At 45.5% G+C, this 21,510-nt stretch overlaps 1 protein-coding gene across 2 annotated transcripts in view; it reads left to right on the top strand.

The window, feature by feature from the left end:
• The window catches only part of SPPL3 (signal peptide peptidase like 3), a 46,098-nt gene that overhangs the window by 17,351 nt on the left and 7,237 nt on the right, over positions 1 to 21,510 (top strand). Inside the window, exons 2-6 of one of the 2 annotated variants that reach the window (XM_072351331.1) lie at positions 7,455 to 7,532; positions 12,856 to 12,944; positions 14,780 to 14,899; positions 17,832 to 17,910; positions 18,641 to 18,753. In XM_072351331.1, coding sequence (XP_072207432.1) covers positions 7,455 to 7,532; positions 12,856 to 12,944; positions 14,780 to 14,899; positions 17,832 to 17,910; positions 18,641 to 18,753 — 479 coding nt within the window. Of the gene's footprint in view, positions 1 to 7,454; positions 7,533 to 12,855; positions 12,951 to 14,779; positions 14,900 to 17,831; positions 17,911 to 18,640; positions 18,754 to 21,510 lie in introns of both variants that reach the window. The other variant, XM_072351330.1, reaches the window with a different exon arrangement.

The raw sequence follows: 21,510 nt of genomic DNA, 5'->3' as shown, positions 1-21,510 counted from the left end.
GGCTAAATATCAGGCTGACCTTTGTGGAGTTCACTGAGCTGGTGGAATCTAAATATCATGCATGAAGAACTGCACTTGTGGCTGTGATGAGGAGGGACTGTGCTTGGCGGGCCTCAATCTGACCTCTTCCCCTCCTTCCAGTCCTCCACTTCATTATCTGTGGGGAATGGGAACAGTTCCAGATGAGGAGAGTCTTCCTGTGTGGGTTGTGCAACTTCAGTTTGTTCTTGCGGCTGAGCCATGGCCACCTTGCTTTGTCACATTGATGGACGTTCTCGTATTTGTATGTTTACTTCTTGTTCCAATATTTGCTGTTCTTATTCTTCCCTCAAAAGCGCAGCACTCCTATCTTGGCTAGTCAGCATATGATACTGGAGCAGTGCTTCATTCTGCCCGCTGTGGCACAGCGGCGTATTCTAGGAATCAACAGATTCTGGAGATAGGCACAGGTGACCCAAGTCTCATATGGGGTTCACCAAATGGAGTTTTACCTCCCATTCTCATGAAAGCCTACTGATGCTTCAGCCTGTGCAAATGCAGTGTGATTACTGGTGGTACCTCACTGTTCTCTTGCTTTTGTTGATGGTTGGGCTTTCCTGGCAGCCTTGTAGGGCAGTGCTGTGCTGCTGGGGTGGTGTGTACAACTGTGTGTCTGCTCAGAAAGACTTGTGTGGACAGATGCCTTCAGGATCATTTCCAGGAACAAAACAGATGCTATTGCACTCTGCATCTCTCAAGTTGACTAGTAAGAGCAAATCTGGGAGGACTACAGCGACAAAGTGTTATGAAACATGTCCTGTTTGTCACGATGTCTTGGATTTTTTCTTTCTGTGAGAAAGAAGGGAAGGTTCCCAGGCCTTTTTTGTTTCCCATCCTACAGTTTAACCAACAAACAAACACCCAAAAACCAAATCAAGCAAGCAGCCAACCCTCCTCAATGAAACAATGAGCCTCCGAACAGTACGTTTATGTTTATGGGAAAGAGATGAAAGTTCCCATTCAGTCTATGAATACGGAGTACGAAATAAGAAACCCTGTATTTTCTGTTAGAGCAGTGTCTTTCTGGTTGTTTATTTTGACGACATAATTCTCAGACAGATATGTATGTCTGGCACAAATTATTGGAAGATGTCATTTTTCTCCATTGACCACAGGGGGTGGATTTTTCTCCCAAGGATCTTGTTTGGGATGGCTTCACTGGAGCAGTGAGGAGGCTGGGAGCTGACGTGATAGTGCTTCGGGGAGCAGGGATGGTGTCACGTGCTGCATGAAAGTGGTGCTTCTTTGAAGGTGCTTTGCAGTTATTGGAGGTTGTGCTCTCACTGCTGCTGGGCAGTGAGCACTCCGAGCTGAAGTCTGGAGATTGTCCGGTTGCTGGAGTTCTTAAACACTGTGAGGCAAGTAATTCTTCGTTCTGTTGGCAGATGGTGAACCAGAAGGGCAGCTCAGATCAGGTCTTTAGCAGCAAATGTGTTTTTGCAGGATTCCCCCTCTTGGTACCTTTCCGAACATGCGCAGTTGGGGCAGGCTCAGCAGTGCTTCACTTGGGTGCTGGGCATTCATTCAGAGGAGGAGAGCTTCAGGGAGGCAGCTTCTGTAGAGGACAGAAGAGGGAATTATTCTGTTTTAGTTGCATGTGCAATGTGTATGTTAGTTATCTAGTAACATGCAGATGATGTCCTGAGATCTGCATCTGATAAGCAGCAGGTTTATGCTCCTCTTCTAGCCTTGGGATGCCTGCCTGAGGCCTAACCAAGTCTATATAGGAAAATATGGTTTTAATGGGATGTTTCAGATTACCTTTTTTTTTCACTTCAGACTTGTTTTTTTTCAGATACAGGTTTCAATGCATTACTCAGGCTTAGCAGACTTCCTGCATGTGACAGTGAGCTGAAATTAGTTCAGAAAGCACTCTATTCCTTCAACCTAAGTGAAGCTGTAGCAATTTGCTTGTTTTTCCTATGAATCATACTGAAGAATGGCATAGTGTTGAGATATGTTTACAGCTGTGTGTGCCATGACTTCACACTTAAAATTATACTTTTAACTGTTACACTCAGATTTAACTTTGGTTTGGCATCAAGCCTAATGGAGGCTCTTAAATATGTCTACGTCTTGCACATGTAAGGCAGTTGAAAGAGGCTTTTTAGATATACCCTTGACCTGGAATCCAGTAAAGGAAAAATGTAGTATTGGTTTTACCTATGGAGTGAGTCCACCTCAAACCCAAACTGATATTTGCCCATAAACTGTCAATGATCTTAGTGGTGCTCCTCTTCAACATGCCCTGAGGCTCTGCTCAGGGTTGGAGTTGCTGCCTGTACCAAGTGATGCTCCAGTGGCAGCTCCCTTACACTGAACACAAATAAATTACTTGCTCTTACCAATGAACGGTCCTGATAACCACAGTCACCCAACCTTCTACGGAATAAATCATTTAGTATAATGTTTGACATGTCAAGAGACAAGTAGATTAAAAAGAGCAAACCACATTTTCCTTGTGAGCAGCAGAAGGAAGAGCTCTCTTGGTTCCTACGTGCGGCTGATGGCTCCAGAACCCATGGTGGGGCAGGGGAGATGCCCTGGGAAATGTTCTCCTATTGCTTGCCCTGGATGTACTACTACTATTTCTTGACTTCCTTTCCACATTTTCTCTATTAGAACGTGCATGTAGCAATCACTGACACAACAAGCACATAGAATAGATTTTGAAATATATTAAGCCCTGAGGAGAGGGAAGTAGGAGCTCCCTCCATCCCTGATTATGTCATGTGACACCAGATTGCCAGCTGTATTTTATCTGGTTCCCTTTGAAAGAACTGACTGCTGGGATTGGACACCCAAACCTAATGCTTGCATTCAGCGAGTTCTGGAAATGAGTGATGAGTAATTGGATGAGAAAATGGCTGTCTCACGGTGGTCCTTTCAGTGCTGGTAGACACCTACAGGGAGTTTCCTTTGGAAGAGAAAAGAAATTGGAAAAGTAGGATATGTGTTTTGATGGTTGGGGATTATTGCTGCTTACCTAGCAAGGAGATGGTGGGCATTTGATACGAAAGTGGTGTTTTAACTGTAGATGAAGAGTACTGTATTGAATGAATAAATAGTTGTGGCTTTGGATGTGAAGAATATATGAAGTTCTGCGTGGCTGTTCCTCATGGATCCTGTACCAGAGCTGTGGCAGGTGTGCTGTGTGCCCAGGAGTGTGGAAGGACTTTGAATGGGAGGAAAAGTGTGGGCACGTCGGGCCTTATGATTTCATTGATGAGTGCTTCGTACAGCAGGTGAGGTCAGTCACAGCTGATTGATTGTCCTTCCCCAAAGTAAGGTTGAAGTGTTGCTCTGTGAATTAAATGATCTCCTGACATTCTTATTGTTGCCTGTTTCTGTGATGCTGTGATGGATGCCTACAAGTTGTGGTTTGGGGCATTTAGAGAAAGAGCTTTTACTTTCTTTGGTATTTAATGCATGCATACTCTGGCATATCCCTTTGTACTTTAGTTTCCCCTCATTCTCAAAGCATTTGGGCATTACAGTCGTTGATTTAAAAAACAAAAAAGAGATTGAAAAATGGTGAAATGAGTCCTTCTGTCTTCATGCAAACTTGAGTGATGATAGTTCATCCATTCAGGTGGTTGTGCTGTATGTGCCGCTCTGCTCTATCTGCTGCTCTGTTCTTTGCATTCTGGTCTATGCAGAGTTCGTGCAGAAGTTTATCTTGGTGCTGTCACACCACTTTTGTGTGAGGATGATTCATGGCCAAGGCCCTCAGCATGCATTGCTATGGAGACTTCAGTGCATGGGCAGCAGGGTTGCAGAATGGCAGGGGCTGGAAGGGACGTCAAGAGATCATCAAGTCCAACCCCCCCGCTAAAGCAGGTACCCTACAGCAGGTCACACAGGTAGGCGTCCGGATGGGTCTCGTGTATCTCCATAGGAGACTCCACACCTCTGTGTGCAGCCTGCTCCAGGGCTCTGTCACCCTGACCATGTAGGGTTCACTGCAGATTTTTTCACAGTTGTTTGTCACACACATGGAGCTCAGCAGGATGGCATTTCTACTGAAATGTTGTTGGGCTGAATTTATTTCATTCTAAGTAGAATAAATACACAGAGCTTTCCCAATCTCTGAAAATTTTTGGGGTGCTTGAGCCAATGCTGCTCATTGATTTTTGTGCCCGGAAGTGTGCCGGATCTGGAATCTGAAGCATTTGGGAAAGCAGATGTGTTTGGTTCTGCTGTCTTTTTCTGGTTCATCGTTGAACAAAATGATTTACAGATGCTCAGTGCTCAACATGAAGGGGCCACTGCTGGTTTGGGAGCACCATTGGGACTCTTGGGAAATCACTTATCTTTTGGTAATGAAGAAGAGCTGAAACATTAAAAAATAACAGTGTTGACATTGGCTGGGTGGAAATACCAAAAAACAGTGAAACAAAATAAAAAGTTACTCATCTCTTTCCAGAAGAAGGGCGAGCACTGCCTGGAACGGCAGCTGCGGCTGATGGAGGAGCTGTGCAGCAGGGCTGGCCCTGCCGGCCTCATGGAGCATCCCGTGCCAGGCAGGAGGGCTGGCTGCAGATTGTTGTGTGGACAATGCTGGCACTATGTGGCCGTGAGGCTGACACACGGACTGTGCTATAGGACAGTGCTCGCTGTGTCTCTGTCCTGGCATGTCTCAGCAGGCTGCATCGTGAGTCCTTGCCCATGAAGCTGGCAGGAATAGGTGCAGGACGGCAGCAAAGCGGACCTCAGCCTTGTAGAGGTGCAGGCTCAGCGTGGGGCTTTAGGCCCTAGGACAGGTGGTGGGGAACTCTGCCTTTGGTGGTGGGCAGTGTGAGGAGCTCATGGAGAGAAGTCAGCCATCAGCATGCTGGGTTCTACACGGTGCTTGGGTCTAACAGTGCTAGATAGAGGTTGCACCGCTGACTTAACGAGAATCTGTCTGATAGCCTGATCTGAATGACTGCTTGTAAACCAGCTTCCTCAAGGGGATGTTGAGTTGCAGGTGAGGAAGTATGAGAAAAAATTGTACTCAGCTGGGAAAACCAGCTGTTTCCCTGTGTTTTGGGTAGTGCTCTGCATTTATAATAGAGCTTAGAAGTGGGTTGGAAGTTGTTTGGGTATCACACGTGGCACGCAGTTCAGCTGCACTAAAATAAGTCCTTCAGGGGGCAGCAAATGGTTTTTAGCGTGGTCTTACCCCATGTTAGTTCTTGGAATGAGAATGAATGGATTGTTATGTAGGAAGTACTAAGAACTGCTTCTAAAATCAGGATTTAAGTAAAATAACAACTGCTGCACATAGGCTTGTTATGGGCACTTTCTCTGCCTGAACATTCACTGCTTGCTCTCAGAATAAATAGCTAACTTTATGAAAGTGCTTAAAGGAGGAGAATAGTTCAGTTGTTTCACTTCTGTACGTGCCGTGGAAGCGCACAAGGCAAACTCCAGCTTCTGAGAGTGCCCTGCGTGTGGGTATTTGTTTGGGTTTGGGCTGAAGAACGCAGCCCAGCCCTGCTGCCATGGCTGGCGGTGGCTCCGTGCCAGCCTGCGTGCTTGGCGTGTTGTAGGGGAGCCCGGCTCTGTGCATATGGAATCTGTTGGGTGGGTGCCCTGCAGATAATAAATTTAGATTTCAGTTAAAAATACAAATGGGTTTGCAGATTGCTGTCTGGCCCTTTGCAGCGTGCTCAGAACCATGAAGCAGTCTTACTCCTCAGACGTTGATGCGGTTTTGTCACCTGCTTGTTCTCTCTAGTCTAGATTTGTGCATGAGAAAGTGTTTATCTGGTTTTTCCCTTGAATGGAAGCAGCACACAGCTGTTCTGGTCCCCGCTGTAGCCTGTCAGTAGCATTATGCTATATTAGATCATTGTTTAGAATGGGCTTACATGTATTTGGTTCCTTCAGCGTTACAAAATGGCCTTCAGGTTTTAATACAGCGCTCAGTGGATTATGTAGAGGGCTGGTCCATCTGTCGTTCCAGTCTTTGGAACACTTACAGCCCTGTTTTGAGTAATGGTGATGAAAAGATGGACTTGCAAAGCTGTCAGCGAACGGTGACTTGTGTAGAAAACATTGTTCATCTCAAGAGCATTTGCCAGTTTGTGAATATATCGTTCTGCAAACATCAGTTAATAAAATGTACCGCATAACCGTGGACATGTTCAGGTCAAGGTGAAATTCCATCCCTTCATTTTGCTTTTCTTACAACTTGGGAGTTCCTGAGGACTCATTTAATAGATTAATTCCACTGATGACTCTCAAATCTGAACAGGATGTGAGTTTCCTTCTCCCTCAGCCAATGCCAGGCCAGGCAACGCTTCTCCCTGAGGTGAGAAAGCTGGTATCAGGGTGTACAATCACAGTGTGCTCATCCTTACACTGTTCATCTGCCTGCTTACTCATTATCGTTAACTAAAACGGACATGCTATGAACTGTCCTGTGCATCACCTGAAGACTTAATTGTGAATACACACTTATTATAAATCTGTCCTCTGATGTCAGCTGTGTTCCTCCTGCATGTGAGCTGGGACCATGAGGAGCAGCTTCTGTCTGCTGGCCAGATCCAAAGCAGGCAAACTGGGAGCTGCAGAGCACAGTGTAGTATCACAGAATGATAGAGTGGCTTGGGTTGCAAAGGCCCACAGTGCTCATCCAGTTCCAACCCCCTGCTGTGTGCAGGGTCACCAACCAGCAGCCCAGGCTGCCCAGAGCCACATCCAACCTGGCCTTGAATGCCTGCAGGGATGGGGCATCCACAGCCTCCTCGGGCAACCTGTTCCAGTGCGTCACCACCTCTGGCTGAATGTCAGTATGTAAAAAAATATTGGAGAATTCCGGCACTTCTGTGCTTTACCAACACAGAAGTGCGTTGTAGCAGAAAATCCTTCCAAACAAAGGTGGTTTCTAAGTCTCCTGCTGAAATTGCTATAAGAAAACCCCATGTATGGTATGCAGGATGTGACAGAGCAGTAATTGTGCGATTTAAGAAGTGCATATTGCAGATTTTGTTGTGTGTTTGAGTTGCTGGTCTGATTTTTGTTTCTTTTCCCTGGGCTGAGTGAGCCTTGACTGCCACTGCCGCATCGCAGCTGAAGTGTGATCAGCTAAGGCAGAGAGAAGCAGCTGGGTGTAACTTACGTGCAAGGTTGCATTGGTTGCAACTGAAGTGATTCTTAATGGGTCTGAGGGATACAAATCTTGCTGTGCTTACCACCATGGTTTTGAATTGTTCAATGATTGCTCTGCAAACTTTGCGTGCTGCCGTCTCAAAGTTCAATTACAAACTATGGATTGTGTATTGCTATTGTGGTGTGAGAGCATTAGGAATAGCTGCCATGGAGGTTTGTTACCCCATTCTCTATTTATATGATGATAAGAATGAGCAGGTGGCACCGGAGAAGTGGACCCTATGATGACACACCTGTCTTCTCTTTTCCAATTCTAGGGCGTATTCCCTTGTGGATTCCAGTCAAGTGTCTACTTTCCTGATTTCTATTCTCCTCATAGTCTATGGCAGTTTCAGGTAAGTTTGTTCTTCAAGGCTTTACAGAATTCTTCATTTTCAAATAAAAATATAGCAACAAGTAGCTGAATATCATTTATGCCTTTTATCTTACTGTGACTTTGTCAGACTGATGGCTAATGTAAATGCCACATTTCTTTGTCTGAGAAGGAAATAGAGAAGGAAGAGAAGGAAACCGGCTGAAGTGTCTGAGAAATATGACAGCTTATAAGCATGTATAACATAACTTTGAATTTGGTCCTTAAAGGCAGTTCTGTAGCGTTGTATTTCAGAGGGTATGAAGGAATTGCTGGGAGATACGTGACGTATTATTATCAAAAGAGCTGTTTTAAGTACAACATTTCAGTGTTGATTCAGTGTGCTCCTGCTTGCTTGCACCCAGATCTTGTAAAGCAGAGGTCTCTGAGTCCCAGCATTATTGTCATGGCTGTAAGGGTGTAATAGAATAGTGGGAAACACCACCAGGGCTGTATTCTAGCAAGGTGCCTGAGGATGCTGGTCAGTTACGTTTGAATGTTCAGAAATGTAGTTTTCCCCATTCAGGAGACTTGGACTATGCTTGGAGAAACCTTTGTTCTTCCTCTGAATTCATGTACAGTTCTGCTTTCCAATGTAACAGCACCTGGGGAATGAGTTTCATACTGACGTACATTCACAGCATGCTTTGAGCAATGCCGCCTGCTCTTTAGTGTCCTATTGCTGTTATACTATTGCTCTTTGACTATTTTGTCCCATGATTTATGTTTTCAGTTGCTCAGTTGTACACTTCAGGAGAATCTTAACTTAGTGGATGAGTGGTGATGGATGCAAATCAAATGAGAAAATGCCTGTTCTAGTCTCTTTCTTCTGCACGTTTCCTCCAGCTTATTGCAGACCTCTGATGTTCTGAAACTAATTTCCTACATTTAGCTTCTTTAGTAGATATATGAGCTGAAATCTAAATGGAGCTGTGGTAAGACTGAAAGTAGCCCTCCTCAGATAACCTTGTAGAAAGTGGGCATGGTTTCTGACTTTCAGTCTGAAAAGAAGCAAATAGAGCTATTGTGGCATTGCTTGCAACTGACTTAAGCAGAATTGCAATAATAGGATCAGAAGGAATTGGGTGGGTGAGTCATTAGGATAAAATCCATGTGTGTGGTGGATCTAATCTAATGCAAGAGTTTTGAGGGGAACGAGGTAACTCCTGGTCTGCTATATTGATTGGTACCTGTAGCGTTTGTCCAGAGACAAAGCAAAATCTAACAAGTAAAACCAAACCAAGATACTGACACAGATGTTCAGTAGGTCCTGGGTAAGGCCTGCATCCAGGCAGTACAGCTTACAGTGCGGAGCTCCTTCTGCTCATGCTGTGAATAGAAGAGCATTTCCTTCCTTCATTTGTGCTGGGTCAGGAATTTTAATTTCAGGCCCTTCTGAACATCTGTACGTGTTCTGACCCTCCTTCAGCCCTTGTGCTTGGTGTGCTTTGTTGTGAGCTGGCAGAGGGGCGACAGTGATCCTTCAAACAGAAGCAGTAAAATGCAGCGTGCAAGGGCATGTGTTAGATGCAGCTTTTCCAAGAGACAAGGTTAGTGGCAGATGGGTTGTTCTGTGTTTCCTGCCATTTAGTTCTTGCAGAAGCATTTCTCTGTGGTTTACCTGCTGGGTCACTTTGCAGGCAGGTAGCAGCAAGATCTTCTTCTGTCACCTACTCAAACATACTTATGCAAAGCCTGATTTAACCCATCGTCTGTCTCTTCTACTGTCCCCTTTTAAACTGTTACGTGGATGCTTCTCAATCAGAACGAGGCCTACATTTGTGTTGTGAATACTTGCAGAGGTAACTGTTCACATTTTAACAGTTGTGTTTTATTTGTTTTTTAATGCTTCAGCATTTAAAGTGTGTGAGGTGATTTGCTCCCCACTTCAGACACAGGGACTGAGGGCCCTCACAAATCACTGCTGTCTTTGTTGGTTAATCCAGAACTGAAGTGCAAGCTGTACCTCTGTGTGTAGATGAGTGACCTTCCCATCCCAAAGAATCTCTGCTTTTCCATATTAAGCATGCCATGTTTTAGAGCCCTGAATACCATAGAACATATGGTGTGGAAGAGCAGTGCATATTGGTTTTGTTTTTCTGTACTTTCCCTGCTGTCTTGCATATTTAGGTTGCAGTCTTGGTCAGATAAGGTCCTTCTCTTTTCTTGTTCTTAATGGTGCTTAACAACCGTGATGTGTCCATGTTCCCAATGCTCATTGGTTAACAGCATTTGGTGAGTTTCAGCTGCATTTGAAACGTGTAAGTAGGTGTAAGAACCTTAGATTTATATCTGTGGCAGTGGTTCAAAATATTCAAATAAAATGTGTGACTAATTCTGGTAACAGCAAGTGGGGTAATAAAAATAGCTCGCTGCTCAGAGAAGGGGAGTGCTTGGAGTTCATAAGTACCTACCGCTGCAGTGCTGACGGAGCTGGGGGCTGGCCAGGCTTTTCTACTGAAGGCCACCAGGAGTGTCCCCACGTGTACTCACAGGTGGGTGTGTGTACACCTGCTGCAGGTGGGCAGCTCCAAGCAGAGCTGTGGCACTTTGCTTGCATGGCTCTATGGTGTGCTTAGGAGTTAGTGCTCCATCTAGGCTGCACTTTATGCAGTTATTGCCCCTCTTTTCTCCTCCAGACCTTGCATGACAGCTTGTGTTTTCATCTCGCAGGCACACAAAGGCATTGTGGCATTGTTGGAGCACATAACGTATTTTGCTTCTCTCTTCTTGGAGATTTGAATGAATTCATCAATCTCAGCTCAGTGTTGGTTCTGATCGTTGCTGTTTCATGTAGAGCAGCTGAAGTTTGGCAGTTTAGCAGCAGCCCCTTCTCACATTCCCAGGGCTGTTCAAAGTGATCAAGGCAAGGAGGAACTTGCTGGTTTATCACATCTCCATCTGACTCTTCTGATGCAAATTCCTTTTCATATTTCCTCCTTTGCTTCATGAGAATATTTTCGTGCAGGGTTTTCCTGAAGCCTTGCTCCAAGACAAGTGACCCATAGTTGAAGCTGAACTTGTATGATAGTAACATGCCAGCAGCTTACTCATTGCTGTGGCCTCAGTATCACCGTGCTGAGCGCTGCCCCACGGGAGGTGAGCTTTGAAGCCTTCTGCTGGAAATGAGAGGCACTGTGAAGACCCACAGAACGAGCAGCTGTGGTTCATTGCTTGGTGGGAGCTGCTGTGTGAACACCGCTCATGGAAACAAAGCAAGAACCTTCAATAAAAAAAGCAAATGTATAATTGTATTAGTTAGTGATCATTTGTAACAGAGGGAAGGGCTGAGTTCCAGACTTGGTGTGGATGGTTCTGAACATGGCTTAGATCAGCAGCCACCTTTTTGAGGAAAAGGGAAGTAATTTCCTAGTTTGTGCTTCATTTTGAGGTTGGGGGTATTTGTACGCAGTAATGTCATAATTGCTGGTTGTATTGTAATGAAAGAGAGAGGGCTGAAGTTGTTCACAAGCAGTGCATACAATAACATCATTCCAGTTTTCTTTGCTGATGGCCCAATAGACGAGGAGGAGCTCCCTGGTGCTGCTGTGAAGCTGTTGCTGATCTGAGATCATGTAGAGAAGAGTGAAACGCTGCTCTGAGAAAGGAGAACCTTGTTTGGCTGAACCTTGGATCGATCCATTCTGTGAGGCTGTCCGCTACCTTCTGGGCTTTCAGAGCTTGAGAGAAAAGTTTGAGGCTTAGTGTGGATTAATGGGGAGAAAGGAAGTGTGAAGGAAAGTGCACCACCAAACCTTGTGTTGGCAGCGCTGCAACTCGGCAGCACAGGGCTGGGCCTGCTGCCCTGGGAGCTGTGCTGTGCTGCAGCGGTGCAGTGTCAGACCTCTGGAAGAACAAGCTAAGAAGGTTCATCTATTAGGATTTGTGTTTCCTATGCACAGTGCAAGAATGCCTCTTGTATTTTTGGTAACTTTTTGGCTGATGCTCCAAGTTCTGCGTGTCTCAGACTTAAGTTTCCTCATACATTGTGTAAGTCCACATTTTGCTTTCCCTTTATAGTAGTTGTGTAATAGAAGCAGAACCAGAATTAGTTGCTTTCTGTAATACTCCATCCTGCAGCCCCACATGGATTGCAGCACAGAACTGCTTACCTGTGCATTGCAGTAGATAACCTATACACTAACACAAAATAGCTTTGATAACCCATAGGTGGAACAGAAGGTTGTGATGTTGTGTTTTGTTTTTTTTTAACCAATCTGACAAATGAATAGTATGCTTACCTTGCGTGGTACAATTGCTTGCAACTCAGCTTGGGGAAGAACAGAAGGATCTAATGTTTGTTGACCAGAAGGCTTAAGGGAGGAGCTGTGCAGTGGTTCTGGTGGGTCCCTGCAGCTTATTTGAATAAATAAATCTACAGCAGCGTCCTGGATAACTTTGCACAGTGTTAGGAGAAGGAGGAACTCGTGGTAATTTTCTTGGCCAGGATTGTTGTGTGAAGCAACACCAGAGTTTATGATAAGAAACGATTGCTGCCCAAAGCAGCACTTAAATGGAAAGTTAAGCCAAAACTTGTTGGAATGTAATGTAGAGACTGCACAGAAGTGAAGGACTGCAGCAAAAGTGATCGAATGGTGCATTGTTTGGGATTTGTGTTTGGTGTGTAGATAAAAGCAAGAAGATGGATCAGTTGGAGCTCAGTCTGCACACAAAGGAATGGCAGCTGCTGAGGAATCAGGTCCTCAGTGTGTTCGCTTTGTGAGGGCTTCCTCTCCTCATCCCTGCTATCCCACATACATACATGGTTACTTTCTAGGCTTTGCTGAAACTGTTTCAGTCAACTAAGAGCTTCCTTATATTCAGAAGAGAATCACTTAAAAGCAAATTTTGGTCACTCATTACAGGAGTTAGAGGAGGGAAATAATGCCATGTTAAGGGTGAACCCCACTACTGAAATTTGAACCTTGAGGCACTAAATGAGCACTTCAGGGTTCGGAAACATAAAAGAATTGAAACTTTTGTTGCGTTTCTGTCACTTTCTGTGTTTCCAGGTAATACAGATAATATCTCTGTGTGGTTCCTTGTTAACATTTGCCATTGCATTGCAGTGTCAGTCTCAGTACAGGACCATGTGTGATCGACTGCCTTGCTGTAACCACAGGCTTTGTGTGTGTGTGTGATTCCTGGTGTGTATGGTGAGTTGTTAACAGCCAGCTCTTAAAAGACAAATCAAGGCTTTCTTGTGAGGAAGGTGCTGTAGTGGTGGGGTGGTAATGAGACCACAGCTGACAAACCCAGATGGGAGTTTGAAATTCACCTGCTAAGTTTGCTTTTCTTTCCTGCAGGTCTCTTAACATGGACTTTGAGAATCAAGACAAAGAGAAGGACAACAGCAGCACGGCTGGGTCTTTTAATGGCAACAGCACCAATAACAGTAAGGGTCAGCTTTACTCTTTATCTTTTTTTTCCATCACTTCAGTGTGTTGCGTTGTCTTTTGTTTCCCACAGCCATGTATGTCAGCTCGTGCTTTGCAGCTCCACCTGATGCAGCGGAGCTGTTCTGTGTGAGCACGTGCCATCGACTTGGTTTGTGCCCATGGAAGCTGAATTTAAAGCATCAGTGTCATGTTTCCATAACACATGGAAACTTCATGCTGTGCCGTTTGTCAGGTCATGCTGGATATGGAAACCGCTTTTATCTTTATATTTGAAATACAGTAATGGAAGGCAGTGTAATTTCTCCTTGGTGTTTATCACAGTGACACAACACGATGGCCTGTCTGCAGACAATTAGAGGTTTAATCTCATGCTATGCTAATGAGTCTATAGGGATGATTCAGCTTTATCAACAGTGAAACTGAAGTATAGCTTTCACATGGCTTTGGGTGGCTTGTGTCAAATGGACAACAAAGCATGTGTACACACAGCCCTTTCAGAGTGGAGATTAACCTGTCAGCTCTGATGCGGTGGCTGTCCCCTGTTACTGGATGAATAGATTTCAGGCAGCTTGGCCATCAGACGTGATGTTCTGCAAGCAAAAATATATATGTGAACAATTGGAGTGGAATGTGTTGTACACAGTGTGCTGTGAATTCACACCTGAGTGTAATTTACAGTAACATAAGTGACCGTACTCTGAGAACAGACTCTAGAATGAAGTTTCAGCAAGTGGAAAACATCGGACTGGGACAGGTGAGCCCTGGGTGCTGAGGTGGCTTTGTTTCAGACAAGAAATACAGCTTGAAATTAATGCATGATAACAAGGGGGGTGTGTTTTTGTGGCGTTGGGGGGTTTTAACCATTGGCAGCTCAGCTCCAGCACGGAGGTGGTTGAGCAGTTGAACTGCTGGGCTTTGGGCATCTGGGAAGTATAGGAGCTGGGCTGGGGAGGGAGCGCAGTGAGGGGATTAACCATCAAACTGATCAGAACTGAAATAAAGAACTCTGATGTTTAACACTAATTCCCATAAGCCAGGGCAGTTTATCATATGTCACTTCAGTTTTTCCTTGGGAAATGGAAGAGCATGTCAATACATTTCATTTCTGAAGGCAGGAGGAACTGGATGTAAGCCGCAGATTAGGACACAGGACTTTCTGTCTCCGTGCTGTCATCACTGGACTGTCTGTGTTGTGCTTTACCCTTTTGTCACTGCTCAGTAACAGAAGTAGTGAGGGTTCGTGCAGTGTAAGCACTGTGATGTCTGTGATCACGGTTCTGCTTTTCTTCTAGAAAAATTACAACATACTGCTGACAGTAATTGTGATTTTTTCATTTCCATGAGAGTTTTTTGACATCCATAACGATGTTGGTAACTGAGTTCTGTAAACAACCCATTACTATGCCACTCTACCGGAAAAAATACATATAGCTTTTAAACACACTGCAGTTTGTGTGTGTGTACTTGTGTGTGTGTTTATGTGCAGGTTTGTGCATATGTATGTCATTCAGAATCATGAGCTAATGTTAATTTTGTAACTTGTTATTCATTCTGTCTGTGGCACCAGGAGAAAAAAACAACCAAACAAAAGATGGATCTGCTTTCAGCTTTCAGTTCTTGAGTTGCAACAAAGCAGCCCTGCTGGTGCCCGCACTCCCTGCCAAAGCTGCGTCACTTCAGAGCTACAGTACAGAGTGAATTTCTGTGGCACCAGCACTGACATGGAGCACAGCGCTCAAACCCAGAGTGGTGTCTGTCGGTCAGGACAGGCTTTTGGCATGTGCTTGCTATGAGGGAGCCCACACTAAGGGTCAGCTTCTTTCTTCTGCAGGTATTCAAACCATCGATTCCACACAGGCGTTGTTCCTGCCCATCGGAGCCTCTGTGTCTCTCCTCGTTATGTTCTTCTTCTTCGACTCAGTTCAAGTTGTCTTCACAATATGCACAGCAGGTGACTGCGTTTTCTTCTCTTTTTGATCATTGGAATAGGAGAGAAAGCTCTGATGTCATTTTGCATTACTGGTGAAAATTAGAAGACATGTCCTCGTGTGTTTTCAAAATATGAATTGGTTTCATGATTGTTTTCACTCTCTGTAGCGATGAATGGCAAATAGTGTTGGAGGAGTATTTCCACTTCAAGGCCTGTTAAACTTACTGACCTGTAAACTGCAGGACTTTTGAAAGGTGCTGGATGTGTCGTTTTAAGTAAACAGTTCCCTTGCTAAAAACCAGCGCCTAGAACTGAGTGTGGTATTTCCTAATTCAGGTACTTCATAGGATTGTAGTGTAATTTGGTATTAGTTCATAGCACAGAAGGAGGCTCTGGAGACCATACTGGAACTTCTTCCCCTAATTCAGTTGTATTTCTTTGCTCTTACAGTGATTTTCATAGTTTGCAGGGTTTTAATGATCAGTGTTACTCTTGCACTGCTTGGCCTTAGGACAGAAACGAGATGATTGCAAAGAAATTGGAACTCCTCTGATCCTGTTTATTATTATTTACATTTGGCTATTTGAGTAAATACCAGGACTCTGATCTTTGGAAAGTGCTGCCCTTTTGATCTTCCCCAAGAGGCCGGCTGCTATTCAGGGAGTCGAGGTCCTCCTTACTGCTCCAAATGTGCACAGGCTTAAAAAACATTGTCCTCAGTCCACGCACTGAGTCTGGGAAGACTTTTAACCCCTTCAGTACCTCTCATCCCCCACTGCACTGATGCACCATGCGTGCCTCTCCCTCCTGATGTCCTCCTCCCCTCCAGCCCCTTCAGCACCGCTGGTGTTGGTGGGTGAAGACCCAAATCCTGCTCCCCAGATGAGTGCTGGGGCTGCTGCCTGTGCTGCTGGTGGCACACTGCTGGGTGCTGGGCCTGCTGTCACGTGGATTCTTTCCTATCCAGAGTAGATCATTACTTCGTATAAATTACTGCACAAGGTAGATGTTAGTGATAAGGGAAACTTTATGACAAAAGAAAAACTTTAAAGTCAAGCTTATTGGTCCGTGTATTTCCAGGATGACCCTGACGTTGGTGGCTATTTGTTAGGCTCATGATGTGTAGTCAGGCTGCATTGTTCCAGCCAGCGCTTGTTCCAGGTTTAAGAGTATTGAGTCTCTCCGAGTTGACACCTTAGAGTATCTTGCTCTTGGTTTATGGTGCTGCTGTGGCCTCACATCAGGGAGTGTCACTCAGCACAGGAGCTCCATTGGAGGCACTTGGCAGGGAGCAGGCCACGGCCGGGTCTCCAGCTCAAATACATCTCTTTGTGTGGAGTTCAGAGGCTGGTGTGGGTGTGTTTCAAATTCTGGCTGGTATCTGGTTTCTTAAACTGCTTTAAGTCTTTCTACCCAGAACACTGGCTGTTCAGAGAATGGTCAGGATGCAGGGAAGGCCCCACTGCAGCGCCAGGCTGGGAGCAGGCAGAGCTGGGGGGTGGCACAGTGCCTGCTGGGGGGAGTTAGGCCAAGGCATCCCCATCCTACAGTAGGTACTGAGGCTGAAGGGAAGGAGAAACGTCCAGCTGGAAGCCTGGTCAGTAAGGAGCAAGGCTGAGAGCGGGGCTTTGTGGGCAGGTGTGTGTTGGTGGAATTAGGTCTGATCTCTCTCTGAATGAAGGAGCCCAGCTTCAGGGTAGCAGTGGTGGAAACCAGGACAGGAGGTGTAGGATTGATTGGCAGGGAACCTTTCCCGGGCACATCTGAAAAGCATCTGAGGTAGCTGGGTGCAGAGGTGTTACACTCCGTGTTCTTTCTCTGCCCATTCTGCTTTTTTTCCCCTCCTATCTGAAATACGAATAGAACAGTGAGTTTCTGCGGTGCTGTTTGCCAACAGACACCTTTTTATTTGGTGTGAATTCATTTGGTTATTAATTTATTTCTTCCAGCCAGATGGGGCAGAGTTGAGGGGTGGAAAGATGTGGTGTGACCAAGGCGATTTTGCTCCAGTTGGCTTCAGCTGTGTGCTAAAGAGTGTGTTGGATTCCTCCTCCCGCTCAGAGCTTAAGAAAGGAAAACAAGAAAAGAGCACTCAAAAAAAGCAGTAACAACCACCAGAACTTCTAAGGGATGAGTGGAAGCTCCTCCCTGCAGTTTGCATTTCGGTCTGTCCGTGCTCCATCAGTTCTGGCTGCCGTGTCAGTGCTGCTGCCGGGCACTTCTCCAAGCCCTCACTCTTCTGCCTTTTAAAGAGCCTTAATACAAACCCCATACTGTTATGAAAAAGCAAAAAGCTGGAAGGGAAGAATGGTCAGAAATGCCAACTTTTGTACAGAGGCGTGGGTGGGATAAATTGGCTTCATAAAAGCAGAAGATATTTGTGGAAGTGTTGTGTTCAGTGATTTCTGCTGTTACACCATTTTTCCTGTTCTCAGAAGCTTAACACACTTGGTATTTTACCTGCTTTTCAGCTGTACAGTGGTTGAGTCATGAATAAATGCTTATGAGTGAAAAGGGAGGAACAAATAACCAAGTTGAAAAACCAAAGCACGCCTTTGTTGCGCAGAGTCATGTGTGTCATATGCTGAAACACTCAGAACCCCTCAGTTTGTAGTAAGACCTTTTGGTCGACTCCTGGAATACTCGGAAACTTCTTATTGCCTACATGACCGTGAACAGCTTTGCCAGTGATTCTTGTTAATATATACCTTTCCTTTCTAGGTTTGGAGATAGGAGCATTCCGTTCTTTTAAGAGCTTTTATTGCGACTGAAATTTGAAATTAATAGAAGTTCTGCAGAAAACCTTGGAGTCTTTAACTGCTGCTGCTTTAGTAATACTGCGTGTGATAATAGAGCATTGTTGCAAGAGCTTCTTCAAGTCGGACAGTCTACTTTGTGTGCTGTAGAAATGAGCTCTGACTGTACTAATTTTACCTTTTCTTCCTTTTTCTAGTCCTTGCAACAATAGCTTTTGCTTTCCTTTTGCTCCCGATGTGCCAGTACTTAACACGGCCTTGTTCACCTCAAAACAAGTAAGGACTTGAAAAATGTTTTCCTCCTCTTCCTGTATGTTATTTATTTTAATATGAATTCTTTAGCAGAGTCTTTGGTTACAAACGTTAACCTTGGGGTTCAAGTTTGTGCATACTTCTGTGCAAACTCTGCTTCCACTCCAGCACTGGGGAGCACTATTGCTGCAAGTCACGCATGCTTACCAGGCTGGGAAGCACAATGCCATTGCAGGGGAATGGATTTCCCAACTGTGGCTTTTAAGAAGTTTGGTTTATTTTTGCTGAGAATTCAGTTTCAGAATTAGTGCTGGGTTTTAGTGTTTGTTAATGCTGAACTAAGGATGTCAGTGCAGCATTACGGTAGGCTTGTTCAGAGGCTGTAGTTATACTAGTGCCAATGTTCTTGCCATGTCTTGAAGCCAGATGTTTGTTCCTTTTCTTGTGACTTGGGCTCATGCTCCAAAAAGCACTTCCAGATGGTATTAGGAAATGCCAGTCATGGCAACCATTTCAAGAGTGGTGCCAGGATTTACAGGTCTTACTCCATCATTATGGTTCAGGTGTTGCACATCACCTGAATGTTGGGAAGGTGCATTTTGCTGCTGTCTGGTACCTGTTTGTGGCAAAAGAACTTCTCCTCAGTTCTTGGTGCCCTTCATGAGCAGTTGAGCTTTGTTCCAGCAGTGTCCATTTTCTGTTGTGTAAATGGAAACATGAAGCCCTGTAGCTGATGTTTGTGTGTTGTTCCCAGGATTTCCTTTGGCTGCTGCGGGCGTTTCACTGCTGCTGAGTTGCTTTCCTTTTCGCTGTCTGTGATGCTTGTGCTCATCTGGGTCCTAACTGGCCACTGGCTCCTCATGGATGGTGAGTATGAGAACAGAAGGATTTGATGGCCATCTCGTGCCTGTTCTGACACATCCAGACACATGGGGATGGCTGGTGACTTTTGCTGTTATTGATGTCTTACTGAATTGTAATATCTGTGTGGTAGATGCCCTGAGAATGAGCCCCGTCAGAAGCACACTGGGGTAGTGATGGGGACACGAGTTGTTCTGGTTTGTGAAAGCTCCCCAGGAGGTGCTGGAGCAGCCATGGAAGGTGTCCTGCACTGTGTGGTGCAGGGTGAGCTGCCGGCGTTAGGTACAGGTGTGTGGAGCAGTGGTTGCTCGTGAATCACAACATGATCGTAACAGTCCGGTTCATTTCTGCTGTGCGTTGTGTTGGGTTTTGCTTCGGGCAATTGCGGCCTTTGCTGTGAGGCAGCAGCTCGTTGTGCTGCTGGGATGGGTGAAGCTGGGCAGGCATCCAGCCGGAGGTGTGGATGAAAGTGTGATTTTAATTATTTTCATTTATTTTTGCTACATTCTTACTTTCCCCCCCCTTTTTCTATCCTGGCTGAACCAAATTCACAGCTTACTGTTCCCACAAAGAGCTTTTCTCCTCCCCTCTGCCTTCCAAACCTCTTGTGCTCGCTCTGCCGTTCATTGAGTCACATGGTGAACTGATTCAGCTCACTAGAATGGTGGCACAGTCGCTTTTTTCTGGGTGACTTTTCTGATTTGGCAAAAGGTAAGTGGCAACACGACAGGACCAGAGGATCGAGTGGATGTGGCAGCAGAGGGATGAATGAAGGGACAGCTGGGGCAGAGCACCCGCCTCGCAGCGGTGTCAGGCACTGAACTGGCTCAGGGCATCTCATGCAGTGACATCCTGAGGTGATGATTGCTTGAGGAAAACCAGCTGGAACAGCATTACCTACCCCTGAAATTGCATCTTTCAATAGCACACAGACGTGCCACCCGCTTTCTAGTTGCTCCTAAATGAGACAGCAGCCAATCCTGAGCACTGGCACCTTGACTGTGAATTTTGTATATGGGTTTTATGTGTCAGTTGTGCTCTCTGCTGCTACTGGAACTTCCACCCGTTGCCTGCTAGGGAATACCTTGTAAAACACTGATACCACGTGGAAGAATGCAGATGGTGTTTGTTGTGTTTTATGCAGAGTGGCCCACCAAGGCATGCGGGGTGAGTTTTGGTCTGTGGTACAGACAGTTCAGTGTCATTTCAGGTGTGAATTTTGACACAGTCTGAAGAGATTGGTCTGCACAGAGAAGCTGACAGAAGCATTTACTTGGGGTCGTTATTTCTGTGAGCAGTGCGCTCTGAAATAGTGGGCATTGAGGCAGTTCACCTGCAGAGCCCTGATCAGGTGCTGAGCGCTGCCTGGCTTGTATTTCTTTGTGGTTGTTAATGATGCAGTGAATTGTGTTGATGCCATTTACCTTTGGAGTATTTTGTATACTTTATTACAGAGGTGGTGCTGTACAGGTTAGTCTCCCTTAGTTTGTTTAAATCCTTCCAGTCCTCTGTCAGCAGAAATGAAGCAGATGTGACCGTGCCTTACATTGCCTGCACCTCTGGCTGCAGGGAGGAGCAGGGTGTGCCTTGTTGTGCAGTTGAATCTTTCTTTATGAGTATTTTAGAGTTAAGTAAAAAGGTCCCTAAGCCTAGGGATGCCTTACCGGGTAGGATGAGCAGGCTGCCTTTTAAAGGCTTTCTTAAACAGAGGAAGTGTGTGGAGATGGGAAATGGGATGTTACCTGTAGATTTATGCAGTATCCTTTGGCAGCAGTAGAGTGAACTGAGCTCAACAGTCCTGGGAACTGCTATGGACCGTATCTGCTGCAGCAACCAAACAGAAGCTGCTGTGTGGTGTGTGTTTATTTCTGCTTTGTAAATGCACTTTGAGAGTTCAGTAGGAACGTAATTAGGTCGCAGCTTCAGCACCTGTCTGTTTCAAAGGTCAGTTGGTGGCTTATGGGTGAAGCTTAAGTCCTGCTTATTTACGTAATGAGCTGCAAAACAGAAATTGCACCACTGATTTCATCCGTTCTGGCTGCAGGAGTTCAGTAGAGCTAAAAAACCAAATACATCTGCAAGCCTAAGATTTGATCATATGCAGGAATAATTATGTTCAGAATATCGCTCAGAGTATCCTTATTCTGTAAGAGGTGTGCTTGCTATCCTTATTCTGTAAGAGGTGTGCTTGCTATCCTTATTCTGTAAGAGGTGTGCTTGCTGGGGCATGGAATCAGCCCCTTCAGCTGACTGAATGGTGACTCCTCCAGGTAATACTGTCAGTTCAGCACTTCCAGCTGAGCTGCTGCTGGCACAGCTTTCGGTCTGTGTGTTGGTCCATCTTTCTGTCCCCTTGTCTGTCAGTTTGTCCATCTGACATTCGGACTGATGGGCTGACGGCTGGATGGGAAGACTAAAGGACCGATGGACAGAAAGACCATCAGATGGCCAAGAGAGACAGAAGGATTGGCAGAAAGAAAGATGGACCGGCAGACTGAAGGGCAAACAGAAAGACAAACTGACCATCTTTCCATCTGTCCCTCTGTCTGTCAGCACCCATCCTTCTGTCTGTCAATCCATCCTGCCTTTCAGTCAGCCCCTCTGGCAGACCTGTAGATGTAAAGATGGATTTGACAGACCTTGCCCTCCCATCCTTCTTCCATCTGTCTGTCCAGCATTCTGTTTGTCTCTCCATCCAGCCACCCACCTTTCAGTTTTTCTTTTCCACCCCCCTTTTAAACGCTCTATTCACTCAGTGCAATG

Source organism: Excalfactoria chinensis, chromosome 16 (genome assembly GCF_039878825.1).
Source record: "Excalfactoria chinensis isolate bCotChi1 chromosome 16, bCotChi1.hap2, whole genome shotgun sequence".
Taxonomy (NCBI): domain Eukaryota; kingdom Metazoa; phylum Chordata; class Aves; order Galliformes; family Phasianidae; genus Excalfactoria; species Excalfactoria chinensis.
This window is presented reverse-complemented; position numbering and strand designations above follow the sequence as displayed.